This window comes from Amblyraja radiata, chromosome 38, assembly GCF_010909765.2.
Source record: "Amblyraja radiata isolate CabotCenter1 chromosome 38, sAmbRad1.1.pri, whole genome shotgun sequence".
NCBI lineage: Eukaryota > Metazoa > Chordata > Chondrichthyes > Rajiformes > Rajidae > Amblyraja > Amblyraja radiata.
This window is the reverse complement of record NC_045993.1, coordinates 12,757,173-12,780,907: the sequence shown is the minus strand read 5'-3', so window position 1 is coordinate 12,780,907 and position 23,735 is coordinate 12,757,173. Positions and strand designations below refer to the sequence as shown.

At 44.3% G+C, this 23,735-nt stretch overlaps 1 protein-coding gene across 5 annotated transcripts in view; it reads left to right on the top strand.

The window, feature by feature from the left end:
* mgat3 (beta-1,4-mannosyl-glycoprotein 4-beta-N-acetylglucosaminyltransferase) overlaps positions 1-23,735 on the top strand; it is an 87,222-nt gene that overhangs the window by 23,754 nt on the left and 39,733 nt on the right. Inside the window, exon 1 of one of the 5 annotated variants that reach the window (XM_033013564.1) lies at positions 1,191-1,488. The exons of 2 other annotated variants lie outside the window; for them this stretch is intronic. In XM_033013564.1, coding sequence (XP_032869455.1) covers positions 1,481-1,488 — 8 coding nt within the window. In that variant the 5' untranslated portion in view covers positions 1,191-1,480. Of the gene's footprint in view, positions 1-1,190; positions 1,489-4,228; positions 4,675-23,735 lie in introns of those variants that run through there. 2 more of the 5 variants (XM_033013561.1, XM_033013563.1) reach the window with 2 other exon arrangements.

Sequence of the window (23,735 nt, the reverse complement as noted above, 5' to 3'; positions counted from 1 at the left end):
CGGCAGGTACTCGGGAAGACTCGCTAACAGCAGGTAAGACCAGGAAGACTCGTGAAGATTTTTCAACATGTTGAAAAATGTCCACGAGAGCCCCGAGTACCGACGAGCGGTCATTACCGTAAATCTCCGAGTTCGAATCAGGGCAAACTCGGGAGAGCTCTTGGAATGAACTCATACCGTGGGACAGGGCCATTACTATATTCTGTTGTGCTGCAGCAAGCAAGAATTTCATTGTCCTATCTGGGACACATGACAATAAACTCTCTTGACTCTTGACTTGACTTAAGGCCCTGTCCCACTTTCCCGAGTTACTCACGAACTCTCTCGAGTTTTCCCCTTGATTCGAACTCGGGGAATGATGGTAGCGAGCTCGTAGGAGGCCGTAGGTTGAAAAATGTCCACGAGTTAAAAAAATAGCCCCAAGTACCTATGAACGGTTATTACCGTAATTCCCCGAGTTTGAATCAAGGGGAAAACTCGGGAGAGTTAGTGAGTAACTCGGGAAAGTGGGACAGGGCCTTTATATATTAATTTAGGACTTATGACAACAATTAGTGCCTATCCCTAATTACTCTTGAGAAGATGATAGTGATCTTCAGCCTCGAGTTAGTGCAACCCTTGTGATGAAGGCGTTCCTATGTAGCCACTGTCCTGCACACTGCATCTACAGTGCACTGTTGAAAAGGGTGAATAAAAAGGTAATGAATGTTGTGCCAATCAACTGAACTGTGTTGTTGTGAAATAAAAACATAATGCTGGAGGGCTTAGCGGCTTGGGAAGAGTTCCATGGAAAGAGAGGAAAAAAGCAGCTAATATTCCAGGCCAATGAATCACCCGAGCTGGAGTACATAAGCAGGTATGCTTGCAGTTGTGGCAGTTGGGGAGGCAGCAAAGAGAATAAAGGGAATGTTTGCGATAGGGTGGGGCTCAAAGCCATCAAGGTGGCAGTTCTTTTGCAGACTAGTTAATACAGGACTGAGGGTAGCTGGAGATGTTTAAAGAAATGTAATGCTGTAATGTGAGGCAGGGCAAAGCGAAATGATACAAAATAGAAATCTCAACGTCAGCAGATCTGGTAGACAAAAGTGCTGGAGAAACTCAGTGGGTGTAACCTCACCCGCTGAGTTTCTCCAGCACTTTTGTCTACCTTTGATTTTCTAACATCTGCAGTTCCTTCTTAAACATCAGCAGATCTGGTATTGATTTCTTATGGTCACGTGTACGGAAATACAGTGAGCAACGATGTACCAGGAAGGGCATACGGTACTGCAAGCGAGTGAAATTGAATCGTACACGAATACAACAGGTTGTGCAAAAGAGAAAATAAATAGTGCAAAATATAATGTTGCAGGTACAGGGACAGTGCAGATAGAAAGGTGCAGGGGTGACAACAAAGGAGATCGGGAATACATGCTGAGCATATAGTAGCTTATGATAGGTCTGTTCAAGAACGTAACAGCGGGGCTGAAACAGTTCCTGAATGTGGCGGTAGGTGCTTTCACATTTTTGTGCTTTATGCCTGAGGGAAAGGGAGTTGGAGTGTGAGTGGTCCTTGATTGTGTTGGCTGCTTTCCTGAAACAGTGCGAAGTGGAGTCGATTGTGGAAGGAGGCTGGTTTGTGAGGTAGATGCGTTATGGATTTGGCATTTCATCAATCCTTAAATGCCAATACAAATCTATTACAATCCTTTCAGTCCTTTAAATCTCTATTGAAAGTCTTATCAGGTTAGCTCGCTTCTGTTGAGAGAGGAAGTAATGGTTAATATTACAGGGGGATAACCTTACACACTATCTAGGGCCAACACCTTGTATTTCGTACTAGTGGTCTGCAATCAAATGCTAAGAACATTACATTTTTCAATTTTGGGTAACGTTTAGGGTGGCGCAGTGGTAGAGTTGGTCCTTTACCACGCCAGTGACCCAAGTTCGATCTTGACTACGGGTGCTGTCTGTATGGAGTTTGCACGTTCTCCTATGAACTTCTCTGCATGGGTTTTCTGCAGGTGCTCCAATTTCTCCTATATTCCAAAGATGTATAGATTTATAGGTTAATTGGCATTAATTAGTTGTAAAATTGTCCCTGGTGTGTTGGATAGTGTTGGTGTACGAGGTGATCTCTGGTCGGCGGGGACTCGAGGGGCTGAAAGGCCTGTTTATGCGCCTTCTCTCGAAGGTAAAGTCTAAAGCCTCTCTTCCAGTGTGTATCTTCCTCCCCCCCAACCACTCCCCTTCAGATTTTTCCATTCGATCCACCTGCTGTGCACACATTTCACCCACAGGCTTATTCCCCCCCACATGATGTTCTGATCCCATCTGCCTTCACTTTCTCTACAATAGTTTGCATTATCCCTTCCTTATCTGATGCTAGAGGTGGTGGCCTTTGAGTTCCTGTTTTTCATCCTCCAAGCTCCGCCACCTTCATCCTCTTCCCTCATCCAGTTTCTGCATCTTTTTCGAGATATGCCGCCTCTTTTTCTCAGCCTGCCTGCTCTACCTATCATCCAACTGCTTTATCTACCATCTCCGTCCCTTGCGTTCCACTACCTGATTCAATTTGCCTGTTCTTCACCTTTCCTCCATCCACCCATCACATCTGGCCCCTGTCTCACCACTCTCCCTCTCTTTTACACGCTAGCTATCTCCCCTCTCCACACATTGTCCTGATTCACTCTTTCATTAGGAGGGGTGTGATGGGGAGAATGATGCATTCATCACACAAACCAGCCTTCTCCCCAAATCAAATAGGTTTGAGAGGGAAAGATGATTGAATGGCAGAGTAAACTTGAGGGGCCGAATGGCCTAATTCTGCTCCTATAACTTATGAAATGATTTGGACCAAATTAGGACTCTTCATTTCTGCCCCCACAGAGGTTGCCCAACCTGCTGAGTTGCTCCACGGATTGTAACTCTTGATTCAAGCACCTACAATCTCGTGTGCCTCCTGACACAGGAAAGACAAGAGTTTGATATCTGAAATTTAGAGACCCTTCCGACGTGATGAAACTTGTGCTTCTGCAAACTTTGTGATAAAGGCCCTCCCAGAAATACTCTCACTAAAGTATTGTGTAACCAGAACAACCTGTTTTCTCTCTGTCTCTCCATCCCCATCTCCAACTGCAAATATTTGTATCCTGGGTCTTGTTTACAGTTTTGGTGGTCACTTACAGTAGACGCAATGAACTGCAGATGCTGGTTTACAAAAAAAATGGCAGAGTGCTTGAGTAACTCAGTGGGTCAGGCAGCATCTCTGGAGAACATGGACACAGAGTGCTGGAGTAACTCAGTGGGCCGGGCAGCATCTCTGGAGAACATGGACACAGAGTGCTGGAGTAACTCAGTGGGTCAGGCAGCATCTCTGGAGAACATGGACACAGAGTGCTGGAGTAACTCAGTGGGTCAGGCAGCATCTCTGGAGAACATGGACACAGAGTGCTGGAGTAACTCAGTGGGTCAGGCAGCATCTCTGGAGAACATGGATAGGTGACAGTTTGGGTGAAGACCCTTTTTCAGACAGGTAAAAGCTGGAAGAGAGATGGGGCATGACAAAGCATGGCAAGTGATAGGTGGATACAGGGGAGGGAGTATTTTGATTGGAAGATGGTTGGATAAACGCCAGAGATGATGACAATATTTATTTCTGAGTGACGTGTTGAGTGTTTGTGACGCTTTCCATTTCGTACAATTTTTATTTTGTGATTAATGTTCTGTAAAGAGCCTGTCCCACTTAGACGACCTAATCCACGAGTTTAGAAGACCCTAGACGAGTTGAAAAAAATGTCGTCATGTTGACTCGTCAAAGTAAAAGACCTACAACTATGTCTACGACCCCCTACGACTATGTCTACGACCCCCTACGACTATGTCTACGACCCCCCTTGACCTCAGTCTTCCACAACTAAGACCAACTACGACTAGCTACGAATGGAAAATGATCACATGATAAAATTATGTCATGTTTGCATTTTATTTCTCGGGCCAGTTACCAACCTACGACTACCTACGACTACCATCACGACCTACCTACGACCTACCTACGAGTAAAAAGTATCAATTTTTTCCATGCCGACCTTTTTGTTTACTCGTGGACATTTTTTATCAGGCTGGAAAAAATGCCGCGACCTACTTGAGGCCACGAGTACGCGGAGACCATCACGAGCATGAGGAAGAGTTACAAAGACCTCCTACGACCTCGTGGCAACCATGCTGCGAGTATGAGTCAAGGGCAAACTCAGCAGAGGTCGGCAATAAGGTCGTGAAAGTGGGACGGGCTTAACTTGTGTTTCTGGAACTACAGACACCCAAGCAGAGGGAAGGCGTTCCACCAAAGTGCTGATAAAGTTTTAGTTTGTCTGCCTCATTGTTCGTTCTTAACCGCTGTGACGTGATTGTTCCAGATATTTTCCAGTCTAACACAGTAGCTTGGGGCTTGTGGCATTTGCGATGTTGGAGTAAGTCAAGCTGGACTTTCCGGTTTTGGGTGTGCTGATGCTGAATGTTAACATTTAGCAGGAGTGTGTCCAGTGTTCATGTTGCTGTCTGGAGGAACGAGCAGCCACACAACCCGCAATGCTGCAAATGGAACGGAATAAGGTAGAATGAAAAAGAAACATCCCCATGTCTGACCTAACGATGCAAGGTACATCTGCTACATCGTGAGCGGATGATAGACGACAGGTATTGCGGAAAGCTACATTTTGGTGGTATGTCGAGTGACGGTTTTGTGAAGATTCAATCATCCTAATATAGATCAGAGCAATGTTGGAGCACAGAGATGTCACCAAACCCACAGCTAACAATGGCCTGTTTCCTTTATCACCATCACTTTTCTTGCATATCTTTCATTAATTTGATGTAATTCGAGTTTCACTGTACACGTGACAATAAACTGACCTTCGAACCTTTGCTTTTGATCTATATCTCTCTAGGTCACCGTCTATATCTCTTGTTACTCTTTCTCCCGACTCTCAGTCTGAAGAAGGGTCTCGACCCGAAAAGTCACCTATTCCTTTTCTCCAGAGATGTTGTCTGACCTGCTGAGTTACTCTAGCTTTTTTGTGTTCAAGAAGGAACTGCAGATGCTGGAGAATCGAAGGTAGACATAATTGCTGGAGAAATTCAGTGGGTGCGGCAGCCTCAAGCGATGCTGCCGCACCCGCTGAGTTTCTCCAGCAATTTTGTCTACCTAGTTTTTTTGTGTCTATTGTGTTGAGGAAAATTGCGGAGATCACTATGGTACCGTCCCAAACAAAAGGAAGGTATTGTTCAATCAGCTTATGGGGCATTATTGTTCTACAGTAGGACAAATGGACATGTTTCGATGGCTGTGATTGAAGTGAACAAGTCATCTGCTTCTGATGGAACGTGTCTTAGGTTGCTGAAGGAGGTGGCACTGGTTGTTAGAAAGAAGGTGGCCGTAAATTTCCAGACCTCCCTTGATAAATAGATGCTGTCAGAAGTCTGGAAAAAGTAATTCCTTGCTCCGAAAGGAGTGCGCAGACATGCCGGAAAGCTATCAGCTAGTTATTTTAACCGGTGTTGCGGTACGGCTTTAAGAAATGGTGAAATGAATGTGCTCAAAGTTTGAAATAAGAGAACCAGTATTGACTTGTTTAAGGCATGCCATATCTGACTAGTCCAATTGTCTATTTTTTAATGAGATAAAACAAAAATTTGACGAAAGGAACAAGAATATTACTTAAGAAGACACAAGCAACCAACTATCTGTGTCCAACAGCGATGCTGCCTGACCTACTGAGGTAGTGAGTCAAGAGTGTTTTATTGTCATATGTCCCGAAATAAAACAAGAAAATTCCTACTTGCAGCAGCAAGTTACTGCAGCACTTTTTTTTTTAAATGAATATTATTTATACGGATTACTCCCAAGTTGTGACAGTTCCATCCCTGAGAGCTGTTAGTACCCTGAACAGTTTACATATTGAAAATGTGACTGCCAATCAATATATTTGAATAAAATAAGGTTAACCAAGTGTAGTTAAACAACGACGTTTAACTCAACCTTTCAGGCTTTTCTGCAAGAAGCAATGATTTTGCCCTCGAACCACATTCCCACAACAGCCAACAAATCCATCCCGCTGGTGTCCCAAACACTCATTGGTATGTGCAGGCTGAACACGCCAGGCAGTCGAAGCCTGGGGCAGAGCTGTATGGATTTTCAGAAGGCGTTTGAGCTTCTGCACCAAAGGCCTGATTAGGAGAACTGAGCCCCATTGAATTTGAGCTTCAGTAGAAACATGGATGGGAAAATGGCTTCAAGATAGAAAGCAGATGGTAGATGGTGTTTTTGAAATTAGGGGGGGTGTCCTCTTGGGGATAAGCACATAAAGCTGGAGTAACTCAGCGGGACAGGCGGCATCTCCGGAGAGAAGGAATGGGTGACGTTTTGGGTCTTGACCAGATTCCTCCCCCCCCCCCCCCCCCAGTTATATTCAGTCTGAAGAAGGGTCCAAACCCTGTTCTCCTGGGATGTCCTGTGTCCTCTGGGTCCATTCTTTAATGACTTACTTTTGCATGTAAGGATAAAATTTCCAAACATGCAGATGAAGTAAGGCTTGGAATTGTATGAAGTGAAGAGGATGGTTGCAGACTGTATGAGCCTGAGGCTGGCGGAATTGGGCAGGCTAATGGCAGAGGAAGTTTTAACAAAGTGAAGCGCGAAGTGGTGAACATTTGGCCGATGGGAAATGGAGAGGCAGAGGCACCAGCTGCAGCATTGGACCACCCTTGAGTTGTCTTTTAAAACTTGCCATTAGTATGAAAAATATACATCTTCTAGATGTGCTGGGACGCATCCTCAGTGATGTGACCTGGGGTCATTGGGTGTTTCGGGTCTCACAACATCAGACACCCTCGCCCAGGCAACCCAGCCGGGGTTGATCAGGCCCCGACTTGCGTCCCAGCAGCAACCGCCCACGGATCAGCCACCTTAATAACCACTCTGCACGAGTTGGGAGACTCTAGTGCGTGGAGGGACTGGGCTCTGTGGGGTGAGTCCTGGCCGGCCTCCTCCTCCGTCTCACCAGGTTCAAGGCCCATGCGCTGCACCTCTTTCTCCCTCTCCGAGCACTTCATTCTCGCCTGATGGATTTTTTGGACATGGTGGTTCATTAGGCCTTTCCGTAGCTTTATTGGGTGACTTTCTCACGAAAGAAATAGGGATTGTGAAAAGAAAATCCTGATTTTCAAATTGAAATTTGTACAAGCATTTGCAAATAATTTGAGTCTATGAGGAAAGATTAGATAAAAGGGACCTGTTTATACTTGATCGGTGGAATGGCTTCCCGTGGTATTATAGTTCTGCCACTGTTTGTTGGGGTCCAGACCTTTGCTTGTATCCAGAACACTTTGTTTTTTTATCCAGCGTTTGCCCTTTTCAAACGTATGATTTTTCTAAAGAGGTGCTCTAAAGTTATAAAAGGAGAAATATATATAGATGTTATTTGTGGGCCCACAGAAGGTGTTTGATTATCTGTGATGATGACATTTTTCACTGTAGTAGAAACTCTTGTGTTTGGAAAAAATATAATTGATCCACGAAATTGTTTGTGTCGCTGCGTTCAGCGTGTGAGGATAAAGGTAGACAAAAATGCTGGAGAAACTCAGCGGGTGAGGCAGCATCTATGGAGCGAAGGAAATAGGTGATGTTTCGGGTCGAGATCCTTCTTCAGACTGATGTGAGGGTGGGGGGGGGGGGGAAAGAAGAAAAGAAGAGGCGGAGAAAGTGGGCCGTGGGAGAGCTGGGAAGGGGAGGGGAAAGAAGGAGAAAGCAGGGACTACCTAAAATTGGAGACGTCAATGTTTATACGGCTGGGGTGTAAACTACCCAAGCGAAATATGAGGTGCTGCTCCTCCAATTTACTATAATGGTAATGGTAGGTTTTGAAATTGGCAGGTTGTGACTACTGTGATCTGTGAAGATTTGTGTTGCAGCTATGGTTCCTTGCTGGATTAATAATTGACGGATAATTCAGAAAGTTGTGCCTAAATTTGCCAATGATGACGATGGATAGTATTCCAAGCACTACAGAAGGAAGCATTAAATTACAAGCACATAAAAATACAGCAAATCTTTGGAAAGAAAAGTGCATTTTAAATGGTGAAAAGGGGATTTGCAGGTATTCCAGGATTGCTTTGTTTAAGAAGGAACTGCAGATGCTGGAAATTCGAAGGTAGACAAAAATGCTGGAGAAACTCAGCGGGTGAAGCAGCATCTATGATGCTGCCTCACCCGCTGAGTTTCTCCAACATTTTTGTCTACCCAGGATTGTTTTGCATCTTTTTAATAGGATTGTTTTGCATCTGATTGCATCTTTTGCATATGATGCTGCCTCACCCGCTGAGTTTCTCCAACATTTTTGTCTACCCAGGATTGTTTTGCATCTTTTTAAGTATCATGTAACTGCACTGAAATTAACCACAAAGACTGTACAAAGCTAAATGCACAGAGGTAAATGCTCAGTTGTTTACACATCAAGAACCTGAGGATATAGATTTAAGGTGAGAGGGGAAAGATTTAGTAGTAATCTGAGGGGAATATTTTTTTCACTCTGCTGTTTGTGTGTATGTGTGGCAAGCTTCCAAGGAAGTTGTTGAAACATAGAAACATAGAAAATAGGTGCAGGAGGAGGCCATTCGGCCCTTCGAGCCAACACTGCCATTCATTGTGATCATGGCTGATCGTCCCCTATCAATAACCCTTGCCTGACTTCCCCCCATATCCCTTGACTCCACTAGCTCCTAGAGCTCTATCTAACTCTCTGAAATCCATCCAGTGACTTGGCCTCCACTGCCCTCTGTTGCAGGGAATTCCATAAATTCACAACTCTCTGGGTGAAAAAGTGCTTTCTCACCTCAGTCTTAAATGACCTCCCCTTTATTCTAAGACTGTGGCCCCTGGTTCTGGACTCGCCCAACTTTGGGAACATGTTGAGCAGGTACAATAACAGCATTTAAAATATCTGAACAGCATTTAAACGGTCTGAAGAAGGGGTTCGACCCGAAACGTTGCATATTTCCATCGCTCCATAGATGCTGCTTCACCCGCTGAGTTTCTCCAGCATTTTTGTCTACCTTTAAAAGATAATTGGACAGGAACATGGATAGGGAAGGTTTAGGGACGACAGATGGCACAATGGGCTAAGTGTTCGGCTGGCAACCGGATGGTAGCCGGTTCGAATCCCGCTTGGAGTGCATACTGTCGTTGTGTCCTTGGGCAAGACACTTCACCCACCTTTGCCTGTGTGTGAATGTGTGTGAATGTGTGCGAGTGATTGGTGGTGGTCGGAGGGGCCGTAGGCGCAGATTGGCAGCCACGCTTCCGTCAGCTGTGGCTACAGAAGTAGCTTACCACCACCGAGTGTGACTGAGGAGTGAATGAATAATGCGATGTAAAGCGCCTTGAGTATTAGAAAGGCGCTATATAAATCCCATCCATTATTATTATTATTAGAGAGATATAGCAAATTGAACCAGCTTAGATGAGGTTTCTTGATCATGAATGAGTTGGGGCGAAGGGCCTCTTTCTTTGCCGTGTGACTACAAGGCTAACGTGCGTCAGAGGGTTATTGCAACAAGAGGGCATGGGGGTGAGAATATTATACTGACATAGACAACTAATTGGCTCCAGAATTGGAATACCAGTGGGATGTCCTGAGGATCTGTGACCTCAGCTATTTACAATGCATATTATTGAAGTGATTCGATGCACTGTGGCAAAAGTTGCAGCTGAGAAAAAGATCAGCAGGTGAACAAGTTATGAGATCACAGCCTGTAAAAGAATGTAGCTAGGTTACGGGCAAGGAATTGGCAGGTTCAGTATGGTAGAGTCATAGGTAGACAAAAGTGCTGGAGAAACTCAGCGGGTGCAGCAGCATCTATTCAAAAATTTCAAAAATTCCCCTCCAGAAATTATGTAACTTTATACACACGCACGCATTGTTAAAGCAAAATAAACATTAGGGATCCAAGCACTGATCCCTAAGGCACACAAGTAATCACAAGTTTCCAATGGCCAAAACAACCCTCCATCATCAACTTGCCTAGGATCCCAAGGGCTTTAATCTTTTAAACCATTCTCCCACATGGGACCATGTCACAAGCCTTGGAGAAGTCGGTGCAGATGACAACAACCAAAATAGATCTTCTCATCTCTGAAAACTTCAATAAAATCAGCCCCGATAAAACCATACCTTGGTGAATACCGAAGAAAAGAAATTGTTCAATATCTCCCCCATCAGCCCCGATAAAACCAGTTGCTCCGAAAGGTAGGGAAAAAAAGAAGAGGGCAATAGTAATTGGGGACTCTATTGTTAGGGGGTCGGATAGGCGTTTCTGTGGACGCAGTCAGGAGACCAGGATGGTGGTCTGCCTCCCTGGTGCCAAGGTCTCGGACGTGTCTCAACGCATCCAAGAGATCCTGAAATCAGAGGGAGAGGAGCCTGAGGTCGTGGTACATATTGGTACAAATGACATAGGTAAAAAAAGTGAAGAGGTCTTGAAGGGAGGATTTAGGGTGTTGGGAGGAGAGTTAAGGAAAAGGACCAAAAAGGTAACAATCTCAGGATTACTGCCTGTACCACGCGACAGTGAGAGTAGGAATGGAGCGAGGTGGAGGATAAATGCGTGGCTGAAAGACTGGTGCAGAGGGCAGGGATTCAAGTTTCTGGATCATTGGGACTTCTTTTGGGGAAGGTGGGACCTGTACAGAAAGGATGGGTTGCACTTGAACCCGAGGGGGACCAACATCCTGGCGGGGAAATTTGCAAAGGTCACTGGGGAGACTTTAAACTAGAATGGTTGGGGCGAGGGACTCAAATAGAGAAAGCTAGTAGACAGAATGGGAGGCAGGAAGCAGAAAAGGGAAGCACTCGGACACAAGAGGAGAAAGAAAAAAAAGGAAATAAACAGAAGAGACGGGGGGTTTCTTAAATGTGCATATTTTAATGCTAGGAGCATTGTAAAAAAGGTGGATGAGCTTAGAGTCTGGATAGACACCTGGAAGTATGATGTTGTGGCGATCGGTGAAACATGGTTGCAGGAGGGCTGTGATTGGAAACTAAATATTCCAGGATTTCGTTGCTTCAGGTGTGATAGAATTGGAGGGGCAAGAGGTGGTGGTGTTGCATTGCTAGTCAGGGAAGATATTACAGCAGTGCTTTGGCAGGATAGATTGGAGGGCTCATCTAGGGAGGCTATTTGGGTGGAACTGAGAAGTGGGAAAGGTATAGCAACACTTATAGGGGTGTATTATAGACCGCCAAATGGGGAACGAGAATTGGAAGAGCAAATATGTAAGGAGATAGCAGATATTAGTAGTAAGCACAAGGTAGTGATTGTGGGAGATTTCAACTTTCCACACATAGACTGGGAAACACATTCTGTAAATGGGCTGGATGGTTTGGAGTTTGTAAAATGTGTGCAGGATAGTTTTTTGCAGCAATACATAGAGGTACCTACTAGAGGAGGGGCAGTGCTGGACCTCCTGTTAGGAAATGAGACGGGACAGGTGGCGGAGGTATGCGTTGGGGAGCACTTCGGGTCCAGTGATCACAATACCATTAGTTTCAATATAATTATGGAGAAGGTCAGAACTGGACCTAGGGTTGAGATTTTTGATTGGAGAAAGGCTAACTTTGATGACATGCGAGATGATTTAAAAGGAGTGGACTGGGACATTTTGTTTTATGGGAAAGATGTAGAAGAGAAATGGTGGACATTTAAAGGGGAAATTTTAAGAGTACAGAATCTTTATGTTCCTGTTCGGTTGAAAGGAAACAGTAAAAATTGGAAAGAGCCCTGGTTTTCAAGGGAAATTGGACATCTTGTTCGGAAAAAGAGGGAGATCTACAATAATTATAGGCAGCATGAAGTAAATGAGGTGCTTGTGGAGTATAAGGAATGTAAAAAGAATCTTAAGAAAGAAATTAGAAAAGCTAAAAGAAGATATGAGGTTGCTTTGGCAAGTAAGGTGAAAGTAAATCCAAAGGGTTTCTACAGCTATATTAATAGCAAAAGGATAACGAGGGATAAAATTGGTCCATTGGAGAAACAGAGTGGGCAGCTATCTGCAGAGCCAAAAGAGATGGGGGAGATATTGAACAATTTCTTTTCTTCGGTATTCACCAAGGAGAAGGATATTGAATTATGTGAGGTAAGGGAAACGAGTAGAGTAGTTATGGATACTATGAGTTTCAAAGTAAAAGAAGTACTGACACTTTTGAAAAATATAAAAGTGGATAAGTCTCCAGGTCCTGACAGGATATTCCCTAGGACATTGAGGGAAGTTAGTGTAGAAATAGCCGGGGCTATGACAGAAATATTTCAAATGTCATTAGAAACGGGAATAGTCCCCGAGGATTGGTGTACTGCGCATGTTGTTCCATTGTTTAAAAAGGGTTCTAAGAGTAAACCTAGCAATTATAGACCTGTTAGTTTGACTTCAGTGGTGGGCAAATTAATGGAAAAGATACTTAGAGATAATATATATAAGCATCTGGATAAACAGGGTCTGATTAGGAACAGTCAACATGGATTTGTGCCTGGAAGGTCATGTTTGACTAATCTTCTTGAATTTTTTGAAGAGGTTACTAGGGAAATTGACGAGGGTAAAGCAGTGGATGTTGTCTATATGGACTTTAGTAAGGCCTTTGACAAGGTTCCTCATGGAAGGTTGGTTAAGAAGGTTAAACTGTTGGGTATAAATGCAGGAATAGCAAGATGGATTCAGCAGTGGCTGAATGGGAGAAGCCAGAGGGTAATGGTGGATGGCTGTTTGTCGGGTTGGAGGCAGGTGACTAGTGGGGTGCCTCAGGGATCTGTGTTGGGTCCTTTGTTGTTTGTCATGTACATCAATGATCTGGATGAAGGGGTGGTAAATTGGATTAGTAAGTATGCAGATGATACCAAGATAGGGGGTGTTGTGGATAATGAAGAGGATTTCCAAAGTCTACAGAGTGATTTAGGCCATTTGGAAAAATGGGCTGAAAGATGGCAGATGGAGTTTAATGCTGATAAATGTGAGGTGTTACACCTTGGCAGGACAAATCAAAATAGGACGTACATGATAAATGGTAGGGAATTGAAGAATACAGTTGAACAGAGGGATCTGGGAATAACCGTGCATAGTTCCTTGAAGGTGGAATCTCATATAGATAGGGTGGTAAAGAAAGCTTTTGGTATGCTAGCCTTTATAAATCAGAGCATTGAGTATAGAAGCTGGGATGTAATGTTAAATTTGTACAAGGCATTGGTGAGACCAAATCTGGAGTATGGTGTACAATTTTGGTCGCCCAATTATAGGAAGGATGTCAACAAAATAGAGAGAGTACAGAGGAGATTTACTAGAATGTTGCCTGGGTTTCAACAACTAAGTTACAGAGATAGGTTGAATAAGTTAGGTCTTTATTCTCTGGAGCGCAGAAGGTTAAGGGGGGACTTGATAGAGGTCTTTAAAATGATGAGAGGGATAGACAGAGTTGATGTGATCAAGCTTTTCCCTTTGAGAATAGGGAAGATTCAAACAAGAGGACATGACTTCAGAATTAAGGGACAGAAGTTTAGGGGTAACATGAGGGGGAACTTCTTTACTCAGAGAGTGGTAGCGGTGTGGAATGAGCTTCCAGTGGAAGTGGTGGCGGCAGGTTCGTTGGTATCATTTAAGAATAAATTGGATAGGCATATGGATGAGAAGGGAATGGAGGGTTATGGTATGAGTGCAGGCAGGTGGGACTAAGGGAAAAAAATTGTTCGGCGCGGACTTGTAGGGCCGAGATGGCCTGTTTCCGTGCTGTAATTGTTATATGGTTATATGTTATATGGTTATACCAAACTCCTTTAATTAATCCCTGCTTTTCCAAGTGTAGTTTAAAGCTGCGTGGAACTTTTCCCACTAAGTTCCCAGCCACTGCTGACAGAGGGGTAGGTGTATGATTAGGAAAGAATTGCAGATGCTGGTTTAAATCGAAGGTAGACACAAAATGCTGGAGTAACTCAGTGGGACAGGCAGCATCTCTGGAGAGAAGGAATGGGTGACATTTCGGGTCGAGACCCCTTCTTCATTCTCATTCATACTCCAGCATTTTGTGTCTACCAGACTGAAGAAGGGTCTTGACCCGAAACGTCACCCATTCTTTCTCTGCAGAGATGCTGGCTGTCCCGCTGAGTTGATTATCTGGTTCATCTATAATACTGCCCTCCTTATATAATTTGCTGTCATTAGGACGTCTGATATCCCGCCTGTGACCAGCGAAGATGTGAAAATCTGTCAGCACCCTCAGCTTTCTCCATTGCTTACTGCAGCAGCCAGGTGTCCTTCTCATCGGATCCTGAGGATTTATCCATCTTTTTAGACTTGCTAAGTTCGCTATAATTACTTTGTAATGATAACACGTTCCAGAACCTTTTTATTTGGTCACATACACCTTTCGGTGTAGTGAAATTCTTTTTGCCAACATCTCCATTCCTGAGTCCATATCCCTCCAAACCTCTCCTATCCATGTACCTGTCTAACTGCTTCTTAAATGTTGGGATTGTCCCAGCCATAACTACCTCCTGTGGCAACTTGTTCCATACACCCACCACCCTTTGTGTGAAACAGTTACCTCTCATTCCTATTAAATCTTTTTCCCTTTCACCTTAAACCGGTGTCCTCTGGTCCTCGTTTCACCTACTCTGGGCAAGAGACTCTGCATCTACCTAATCTATTCCTCTCATGATTTTATACACTCTATAAGATCACCCAATATCCTCCTGCACTCCAGGGAATAGAGTCAATAGACAATAGGTGCAGGAGTAGGCCATTTGGCCCTTCGAGCCAGCACCGCCATTCAATGTGATCATGGCTGATCATCCCCAATCAGTACCCCGTTCCTGCCGTCTCCCCATATCCCCTGACTACACTATCTTCAAGAGCCCTACCAATATATCCAGCGAACCGGCCTCCACCGCCCTCTGAGGCAGCGACAGACACCATTGTGTGCAGATGCCGAGAAGTGTGTTCAGCTCTGGCTGAACAACTTCTGATCTTGTGTGTGGACTTGATAAGAAGGGGACTATTTGCAGCAGCCACTAAACCCATTTGATTCTCCTCATAGTGCCGTCAACTCCTTGCCCCCACATTCTGGCACTCACCAGCTTGCAGATTAATCTCCGAGGTGTGGCGGGAAACCGGAGCACAGGGGGAAGCCCACTCACAGTCACAGGGAGGACGTGCAAACTCCACAGCAGACGGCAGCCGTGGTCAGTTTTGAAACCATGAGGCAGTGGCTCTACCTGGTGCAGCTGCCAACTGATTACCGCAGCAATCTGTTTCAAAGGTGCCCCGTCTGTGAAGTGCTGCACTGTCAGCGGGGCTATTTAGCTTAGTTTAGTGAAACAGGCCCTTTGCCCACTGAGTCTGTGTCGACCAGTGACCACTCATAGACCAGTCCTGTCCTACACACAACGGAGAATTTACATAAGTCAATTAACCTTTAAGGGCGGTCACGGTGGCGCAGCGGTAGAGTTGCTGCCTTACAGCGAATGCAGCGCCGGAGACCCGGGTTCGATCCCGACTACGGGTGCTGTCTGCACAGAGTTTGCACGTTCTCCCCGTGACCCGCATGGGTTTTCTCCGAGATCTTCGGTTTCCTCCCACACTCCAAAGATGTTCAGACAATAGTTGCAGTAGGCCATTCGGCCCTTCGAGCCATTCAATGTGATCATGGCTGATCATCCCCAATCAGTACCCCGTTCCTGCCTTCTCCCCATGTCCCCTGACTTCACTATTTTTAAGAGCCCTATTTAGCTCTCTCTTGAAAGCATCCAGAGAACCTGCCTCCACCTGAGACAGGTTTGTAAGTTGTTTTTTTTTAATATTTATTTATGAGAAGCAATTGTACAAGGAGAAAGTAATCGACATAACAATTTTCGTACAACTTCAATTTTAACATTTTATAAACTAATAACTAAATTTGAAAAAAGGAAAGAAGGGAAAGAAAAAAGAAAAGAAAGAATGTCGAAAAAGATACGAAAGAGAAAAAGAAAAACCCTTGAACTAACGAAGAAGTGAAAATAGCGGAGATATATCCCACTACCCTTCCCTGCGCCCGCTCACCCGACCCTAGCATTGGTTTTGAATTTGTGTTCAACCATTTTGTTGTTGAAGAAATTCAATGAAAGGAGACGATATTTTGGAAAATTGATCTGGTTTGTCAGACAAAACAAGCCTTATTTTTTCTAAATGTAGTGTCTCGGTCATTTCAGTAATCCACATCTTCACTGTGGGGACTGTTATCTTTTTCCAGAATTTTCCCAGTTATTAAATTGGGAAACCCAGTTATAGTCAAGGAAGCGTCTTTGGAATATTGTTAACTGTGGGCAGCCCTCTGACATTCCTAATATTATTAATTATGAATCTGACTCCAATTGAATTTTGAGTGTTTTAGAAATGATATTGAATATTCCCGTCCAGAAGTTTTGTATTTTTATACAGGATACTAAAGAATGGATTAGGGTGGCTTCTTGAAAGTGACATTTATCACAGAGAGGGGAGACAATTGGGAAGATCTTGTTCAATTTGGTCTTTGGGTAGTATAACCTGTGCAATACTTTGAATTGTATCAGGCATTGTCTGGCGTTTAAAGAACAGTCATGTGTGTATAGTAGGCTTTCCTCCCATATATCTTTTGAAATGGGTAAACCCAACTCGTCCTCCCATGCTCGCCTATTAATCTCAGAGGGTGGTGTATCAATATTTAGAAGAGTGTTGTATCGGCATGTCTATTCAAACAATCGTCTAATATATCTGGACCCTTAAGAGGACAGACTTGTGTATATGTTTTCACATAATCCTGGATTTGAAGGTATCTAAAAAAATTGTTGCCATTCAAGTAATATTTCTCCTGTAGTTCTTTAAAAGATGGGAGAGTCCCCTTCTTAAAGAGGTCTCCCACAGTATTGATTCCCAGGATCTTCCATTGAGCAAACACCATATCTAAAGTGGACGGTTTAAACGAGGAATTATTTGCAATAGGAAGAAGGAGAAACATGTTTCTCAATTTAAGACTGAATTTCAGCTGTTTCCAGATACGGATAGCACTATGTATTATCAGATTTTTCTCATACGTTGACTTATTCAAATGTATTGGAGATAGGAGGATCGAGCCTATACTAAAAGGCAAATAATCTTCCCTCTCCATTCTTAACCAATTTACATGTTGACATGTATCGTCCAACCAGAAAGTTATATTTTTAATATTAGTTGCCCAGTAGTAAAAAAGAAAATTAGGTAATAATAATAATAATAATGGATGAGATTTATATAGCGCCTTTCTAATACTCAAGGCGCTTTACATCGCATTATTCATTCACTCCTCAGTCACACTCGGTGGTGGTAAGCTACTTCTGTAGCCACAGCTGCCCTGGGGCAGACTGACGGAAGCGTGGCTGCCAATCTGCGCCTACGGCCCCTCCGACCACCACCAATCACTCACACACATTCACACACAGGCAAAGGTGGGTGAAGTGTCTTGCCCAAGGACACAACGACAGTATGCACTCCAAGCGGGATTCGAACCGGCTACCTTCCGGTTGCCAGCCGAACACTTAGCCCATTGTGCCATCTGTCGCCCGGTAGAGCTAATCCTCCATTTTCTTTGGATTTGCACAAATGTCTTTTGTGTATTCTATGGGTTTTGTAGTCCCAAATAAAGTTAGTGACAATAGAATCAATTAAAAAAAAAAAAAAAGCTTTTAGGGAGATATATCGGTATTGATTGAAATAAATATAAAAGTTGCGGAAGGAAGATCATCTTTATGGCATTTAATCTACCAATAAGGGAGATAGGAAGTGTTTTCCAAAATTGAATGTAGGTATATAGTTTAGTGATTAATGGTGGGAAGTTTATTTTAAACAGAGAGGAATACTTTCTAGTCACGTAAATTCCAACATATCTGAACTTTTCAGTAACAATTCTGAAAGGAAATTGTTGGAGTTGAGAAGGGTCTTGTTCTTTTATTGGCATGATTTCACTTTTATTCCAATTCATTCTGTATCCAGAAAAATAACCAAATTGTTCTATAATGTTTAGAACATTTGGAATACTAACTTGGGGATTCGTAATGTATAAAAGTGCATCATCTGCATATAACGAGATTTTATTGATGGTATATTTGGTATTGTATCCATAAATGCATGAATGGGACCTGATACTCTCGGCAAGGGGTTCTATGGCTAAAGCCAATAACATTGGAGAAAGGGCACATCCTTGTCTGTTACCCCTAGATAAATATAATTTAGGTGAAAGCATTTGATTTGTCAGTATTCTAGCTGTCGGATTAGTGTATAAAAGCTTCACCCATAAAGTAAAGTTTTTTCCCAATTGGAATTTTTCCAACACTGTGAAAAGATAAGACCATTCCACTTGGTCGAAAGCTTTTTCTGCATCTAGAGAAATAATTGTTAGAACTTCATTTGGCATTCTCTGCGAATATATTATGTTAAACAAATGTCTCAAGTTATAAAACGATTGTCGTTTAGGTATAAACCCAGTTTGATCTGGATGTATTAGTTTACCGATAACTAAGCTTAATCTACGAGCCAAAGTCTTAGCTAGTATCTTCTGATCGGTATTTAAAAGGGCTATTGCCCTATAGGATCCAGGCTCCTCGAGATTTTTATCTTTTTTTGGAATTAATGTAATAGTTGATTCAGGTTTGTAAGCTAATTGGTTTGGTAAATGTAAAAAAATTGTCCCTAGTGGGTGTGGGATAGTGTTAGTGTGCGGGGATCGCTGGTTGGCGCAGACCCGGTGGGCCGAAAGGGCTGTTTCCGCGCTGTATCTCTAAAACTAAAACTCAATAAGATAAAGTCCAGTAAATTCCGATTAACGACAGTCCGTGGTGCAACCAGTGAGCGGTCCTAGTGAGGTCGATGGGTGGTCAGGACCACTCTCTAGTTGGTGGGCAACATCTCAGTTAAAACTTGGGCGTTGGTGAGAGGAGGGCAGAGCACACAAACTCACTGTGCAAGCATCTTATCTATGCCCCTCAACATAGTACACTTCATGGAAAAATGTCCCAGCCTATCCAGTCTCTCCCTATAACTCAAGCCCTCCAGTCTCGGCAACATCCTGGTGAACCCGTCCTGTACCGTGTGTAGGAAGGATCTGCAGATGCTGGTTCAAACCGAAGACAGACACAAAATGCCGGAGCAGTTCAGCGGGACAGGCAGAATCTCTGAAGGAAGGGGCCTCGCCTGAAACGTCACCTATTCCCAGCCTACTCAACGCGTCGGCGTATAGATCAGACCCTCTAGTCCTGGCAACATGCTCGTAAAACTTCTACGTACCCGTTCCAGCTTCAAAACATTTTTCCTACAACACGGTGCCCAGAACGGAACACAATACTCTAAACGTGGCCCCACCAAGGTCTTATTCAACTGCAACATGACCTCCCAACTTCTATACTCAATACTCTGGCTCAAAAATGTGCCAAAAGCCTTTTGACCACCCGATCTCCCTGCGACTCCACCTTCAAGGAACCATGTACCTGCACTCCTAGATCCCTCAGCGGTAGAGTTGCTGCCTTACAGTGAATGCAGCGTCGGAGAACCGGGTTCAATCCCGATTATGGGTGCTGTCTGTATGGACTTTGCACATTCTACCCTTGACCTGCGTGGGTTTTCTCCGGAATCTTCGGTTTCCTCCCACATTCCAAAGACGTACAGGTTTGTCGGTTAATTGGCTTGGTAAATGTAAAAATTGTCCCTCGTGGGTGTAGGATAGTGTTAATGTACGGGGAGTGTTAATCGCTGGTCGCCGCGGACCCGGTGGGCTGAAGGGCCTGTTTCCGTGCTGTATCTCTAAAGTAAACTAAACCAGGCTGGTGTTAACAAACAGGCACAAGCTTGCACTCTCTCTTTCTCTCATCTTTTGATCTCCCCCATGAGCTCAAGTTTCATACACATTATAGCGCCTCACATTCCACCAATGCACAATGCGTGTTTATTTGTTGCTCTGAGCCGTGTTGGGAGTTTGTCCGGCCACCACTCAACAAATCCAATCATACTATACATTTGGTCAACAGTGAAGCAGCTGGTAGATCGATCGTAACCTCAGTTGCTGCATGAGTGGAGTTTGCACACTCCTTGTGACCGCGTGGGTTTCCTCCAGGTGTTCTGGTTACCTGCCATATCCCAAAGATGTGCAGATTTTTAGGTTAATTGGCCTCTGTAAATTGCCCCTGCAGTCCAGCCGATGAAGCCCCTTGGCTTTCCCTTTCTGAAGCCAACAATCGGCTCTTTGTGCCACTACTGAAGTTTAGAAGGAGTTTAGAAGGATGAGAGGGATCACATTGAAACATATAAGATTATTAAGGGTTTGAACACGCTAGAGGCAGGAAACATGTTCCTGATGTTGGGGGAGTCCAGAACCAGGGACCACAGTTTAAGAATAAGGAGTAAGCCATTTAGAACGGAGACGAGGAAACACTTTTTCTCACAGAGAGTGGTGAGTGTGGAATTCTCTGCCTCAGACTCTGACTCTGGATGGTTTCAAGAGAGAGCTAGATAGGGCTCTTAAAGATAGAGTCGGGATATGGGGAGAAGGCAGGAACGGGGTACTGATTGGGGATGGTCAGCCATGATCACATTGAATGGCGGTGTTGGCTCGAAGGGCCGAATGGCCTACTCCTGCACCTATTGTCTATTGTCTATTGAATCAGATTATCAATCTCCCTTTTGCACTCCCTCATTGCTATCCACTATTTATAATGACGATTGTATTGCTGGAGAATTAAAGATGGCATTGGCGTTATGTCTGGCTACACAGTCACGGATATAGAGAGAGTAGAGCAGGGGACGGAGCACACAGCCATGAGGTGGCCCTGTGCTGATGGCCAGCGAGGAGGAGGTGTTGCTGCCAGTCCCCACTGATTGAGGTCTGTTTGTGAGGAAGTCGAGAGTGGAACTCTGCTCATAGATTTTGATGATTAGTTGTGTAGGAAGGAGCTGCAGATGCTGGTTTCTACCGAAGATAGACACAATGTGCTGGAGTAACTTAATGGGGCAGGCAGCATCTCTGGAGAATAAAGATGGATGGCATTTTGGGTTGGAACCCTTATTCAGACTGACGCGGTTGGAATACCAAACTTGCTTATTGAGGAAGCGGGGAGTCTGCAGACAGGTTGGGAGAGTGAGCAAAGAAGTGGCAGGTGAAATACAGTGTAGAAAAGTGTACAAGTCAAGCACTTTATAGAAGGAATAAGGGCATGGACTACTTTCTCAAGGGGGAGACTATTCATAATTGGAGGTACAAAGGGGCTTTGGAGTGTTGGTACAGGATTCCCAAAATGGTTAATTTGCAGGTTGAGTCAGTAGCAAGGAAGGCAAATGCAATGTCAACATTCATTTTGAGAGGACTAGAATATAAACGCAAGGATGTAATACAGAGGCTTTATAAGGAGCTGGTCCGGGCACATTCAGAATATTGTGAGCAGTTTTGCGCCCCATATCCGAGGACGGTGGTGTTGGGAAGGTCCAGAGAACGTTTACGAGAATGATCCCGGAGATGATTGGGTTAACATATGAGGAGAGTTTGAAGGGGCTGGGCCTGTCTGAACTCGCTGAAACTTAGAAGCGGACCTCATTGAAACCCACCGGGTAATGAAAGACCTGAATAGAGTGGATGTGGAGAGATTGTTTCCAGTCGTCTCAACTCTGAAGGAAGTAAATGGGATAAAAATAAACTTAAAACATGTGGAGGCAAACCAAAATGCCATGCTTGTGCTTCTCTCCCTTCGCAAATAACTGAAAAAATAAGAATGTACTGTTCATTTCCAGAGTGAAAACTCCATCGCATAATCCAAAGAATAACAAAGATGTGTGGCTGGGATCCCCACACAACTTGCTGGAGATGCTGCCTGTTAAGACACGAGGGACCCTGCATGTTTTATCACATTCTATACGTGCGAAACATAGGATTTGTTTTTAAGTAATTTCCAATAAACAAGTAACAGCTCTTTACTCACTCGCTCAAGTGTCACCACGCCTCGTATTAAAACTAGTCGACCACATGAGAAGACGGATTTCACTTGCAATTCCAAACGGAGAGTGAAGCAATCATGCGGTTCTCAAAGAAATCGCTCAGATTGTGAAGCGTTTGACACACAAAAGACACATTGATCATGCAAAAACATGCATTTAATCATCCCCACATCACTATTCCAATCTCCATTAGCATTTAAAAGTTAGGAGGCATCCTGGTTGGTGGCAGGGTGACCGACATCCCCCCCCCCCCCCACTCCAATTTAAATGCATGCCCTCCAGTTTCTGTAAGAAGGAACTGCAGATGCTGGTTTAAACCATAGATAGACACAAAAAGCTGGAGAAGTGTCTTGACCCAAAACGTCACCCATTCCTTCTCTCCAGAGACGCTGCCTGTCCCGCTGAGTTACTCCAGCTTTTTGTGTCTATCTCAAGTTTCTGTACCTGTTTTCTTTTGCTGTTCCTCATTTCTCACACTGGGGTGGATGATTGCAACCTTCACGTGGTCCGCCTTGTTTCGACGAGTGCACAATCAGATAAGATCAAATAGAACAAGTTGTCCTACAACTTTAGGCTGTGCACGCCATACGCAAGAAGAAGAAGAAGATTTCTCACATCAGTGCTGACACCTCTCTTTCTGTTCTCTTTCTCCTGGGCTCTCCTCATTCTCAACACCCATACCTCCCCGTGGTTGTTCATCTCTAAATCCCATACATTTCCAGAACAACTGGATCAGCATGAGAGGTGGCTGATAATAAACACCACCTTAGATGAACCCCCCAGACAACTGGTTCATACACTGCACTGATAACGCATCCACTGTTCCAGGTATGGTCTCCTATATATTGGCGAGGCTTAGCGCAGGCTTGGCGACCGTTTCGCTGAACACCTCCGCTCAGTCCGCCTAGGTCTACCTGATCTCCCGGTTGCTAAACACTTCAACTCCCCCTCCCATTCCTACACTGACCTTTCTATCCTGGACCTCCTCCACTGTCAGAGTGAGGCCCAACACAAATTGACGGAACAACACCTCATATTTCGCTTGGGCAGCTTACACCCCAGCGGTTGACATTTGATATCTCCAACTTCAAGTAACCCTTGCTTTCCCTCTCTCTCCATCCCTCCCCCATCCTAGTTCTCCGACTAGTTTCACTGTCCTCCTGAATCAATGTTACTGATTGGATGCCTTGCTGTCACCTTCTCCTCAGCTAACAATGAACCATTCTACATTTTCCTTGACCTTCGTCCCCTTTGATCTCTCCTTTTCACATCTTACCCTTCCATTTCTCTATGTCTCCCTCTCCCCTGACTCTCAGTCTGAAGAAGGGTCTCGTCCCGAAACGTCACCCATTCCTTGTCTCCAGGGATGCTGCCTGTCCCGTTGAGTTAGTCTAGCATTTTATGTCTATCTTTGGTGTAAACCAGCATCTGCAGTTCCTCCCTATACATCCACGACCTGTTCGACTGAGTATCTGGATGTCCTTTTGGTCTCTGCCAGCACTTTGTTACGGTTCCCACTGGATCTCTCTCCCTTTTCTCATGATCTCTACCTTTAACTCATCAAATGTACTTCCCCAACTTGCTAGTGACGTTAAACTTTCCCTCAACATTCAGCCGCAGGCATGTTGATAGTAATCGCTTTTTCTCCTCCCGAGTCCATTTTGTCTTTTTCAACTCTTGAAACCATTAAACGTTTGGT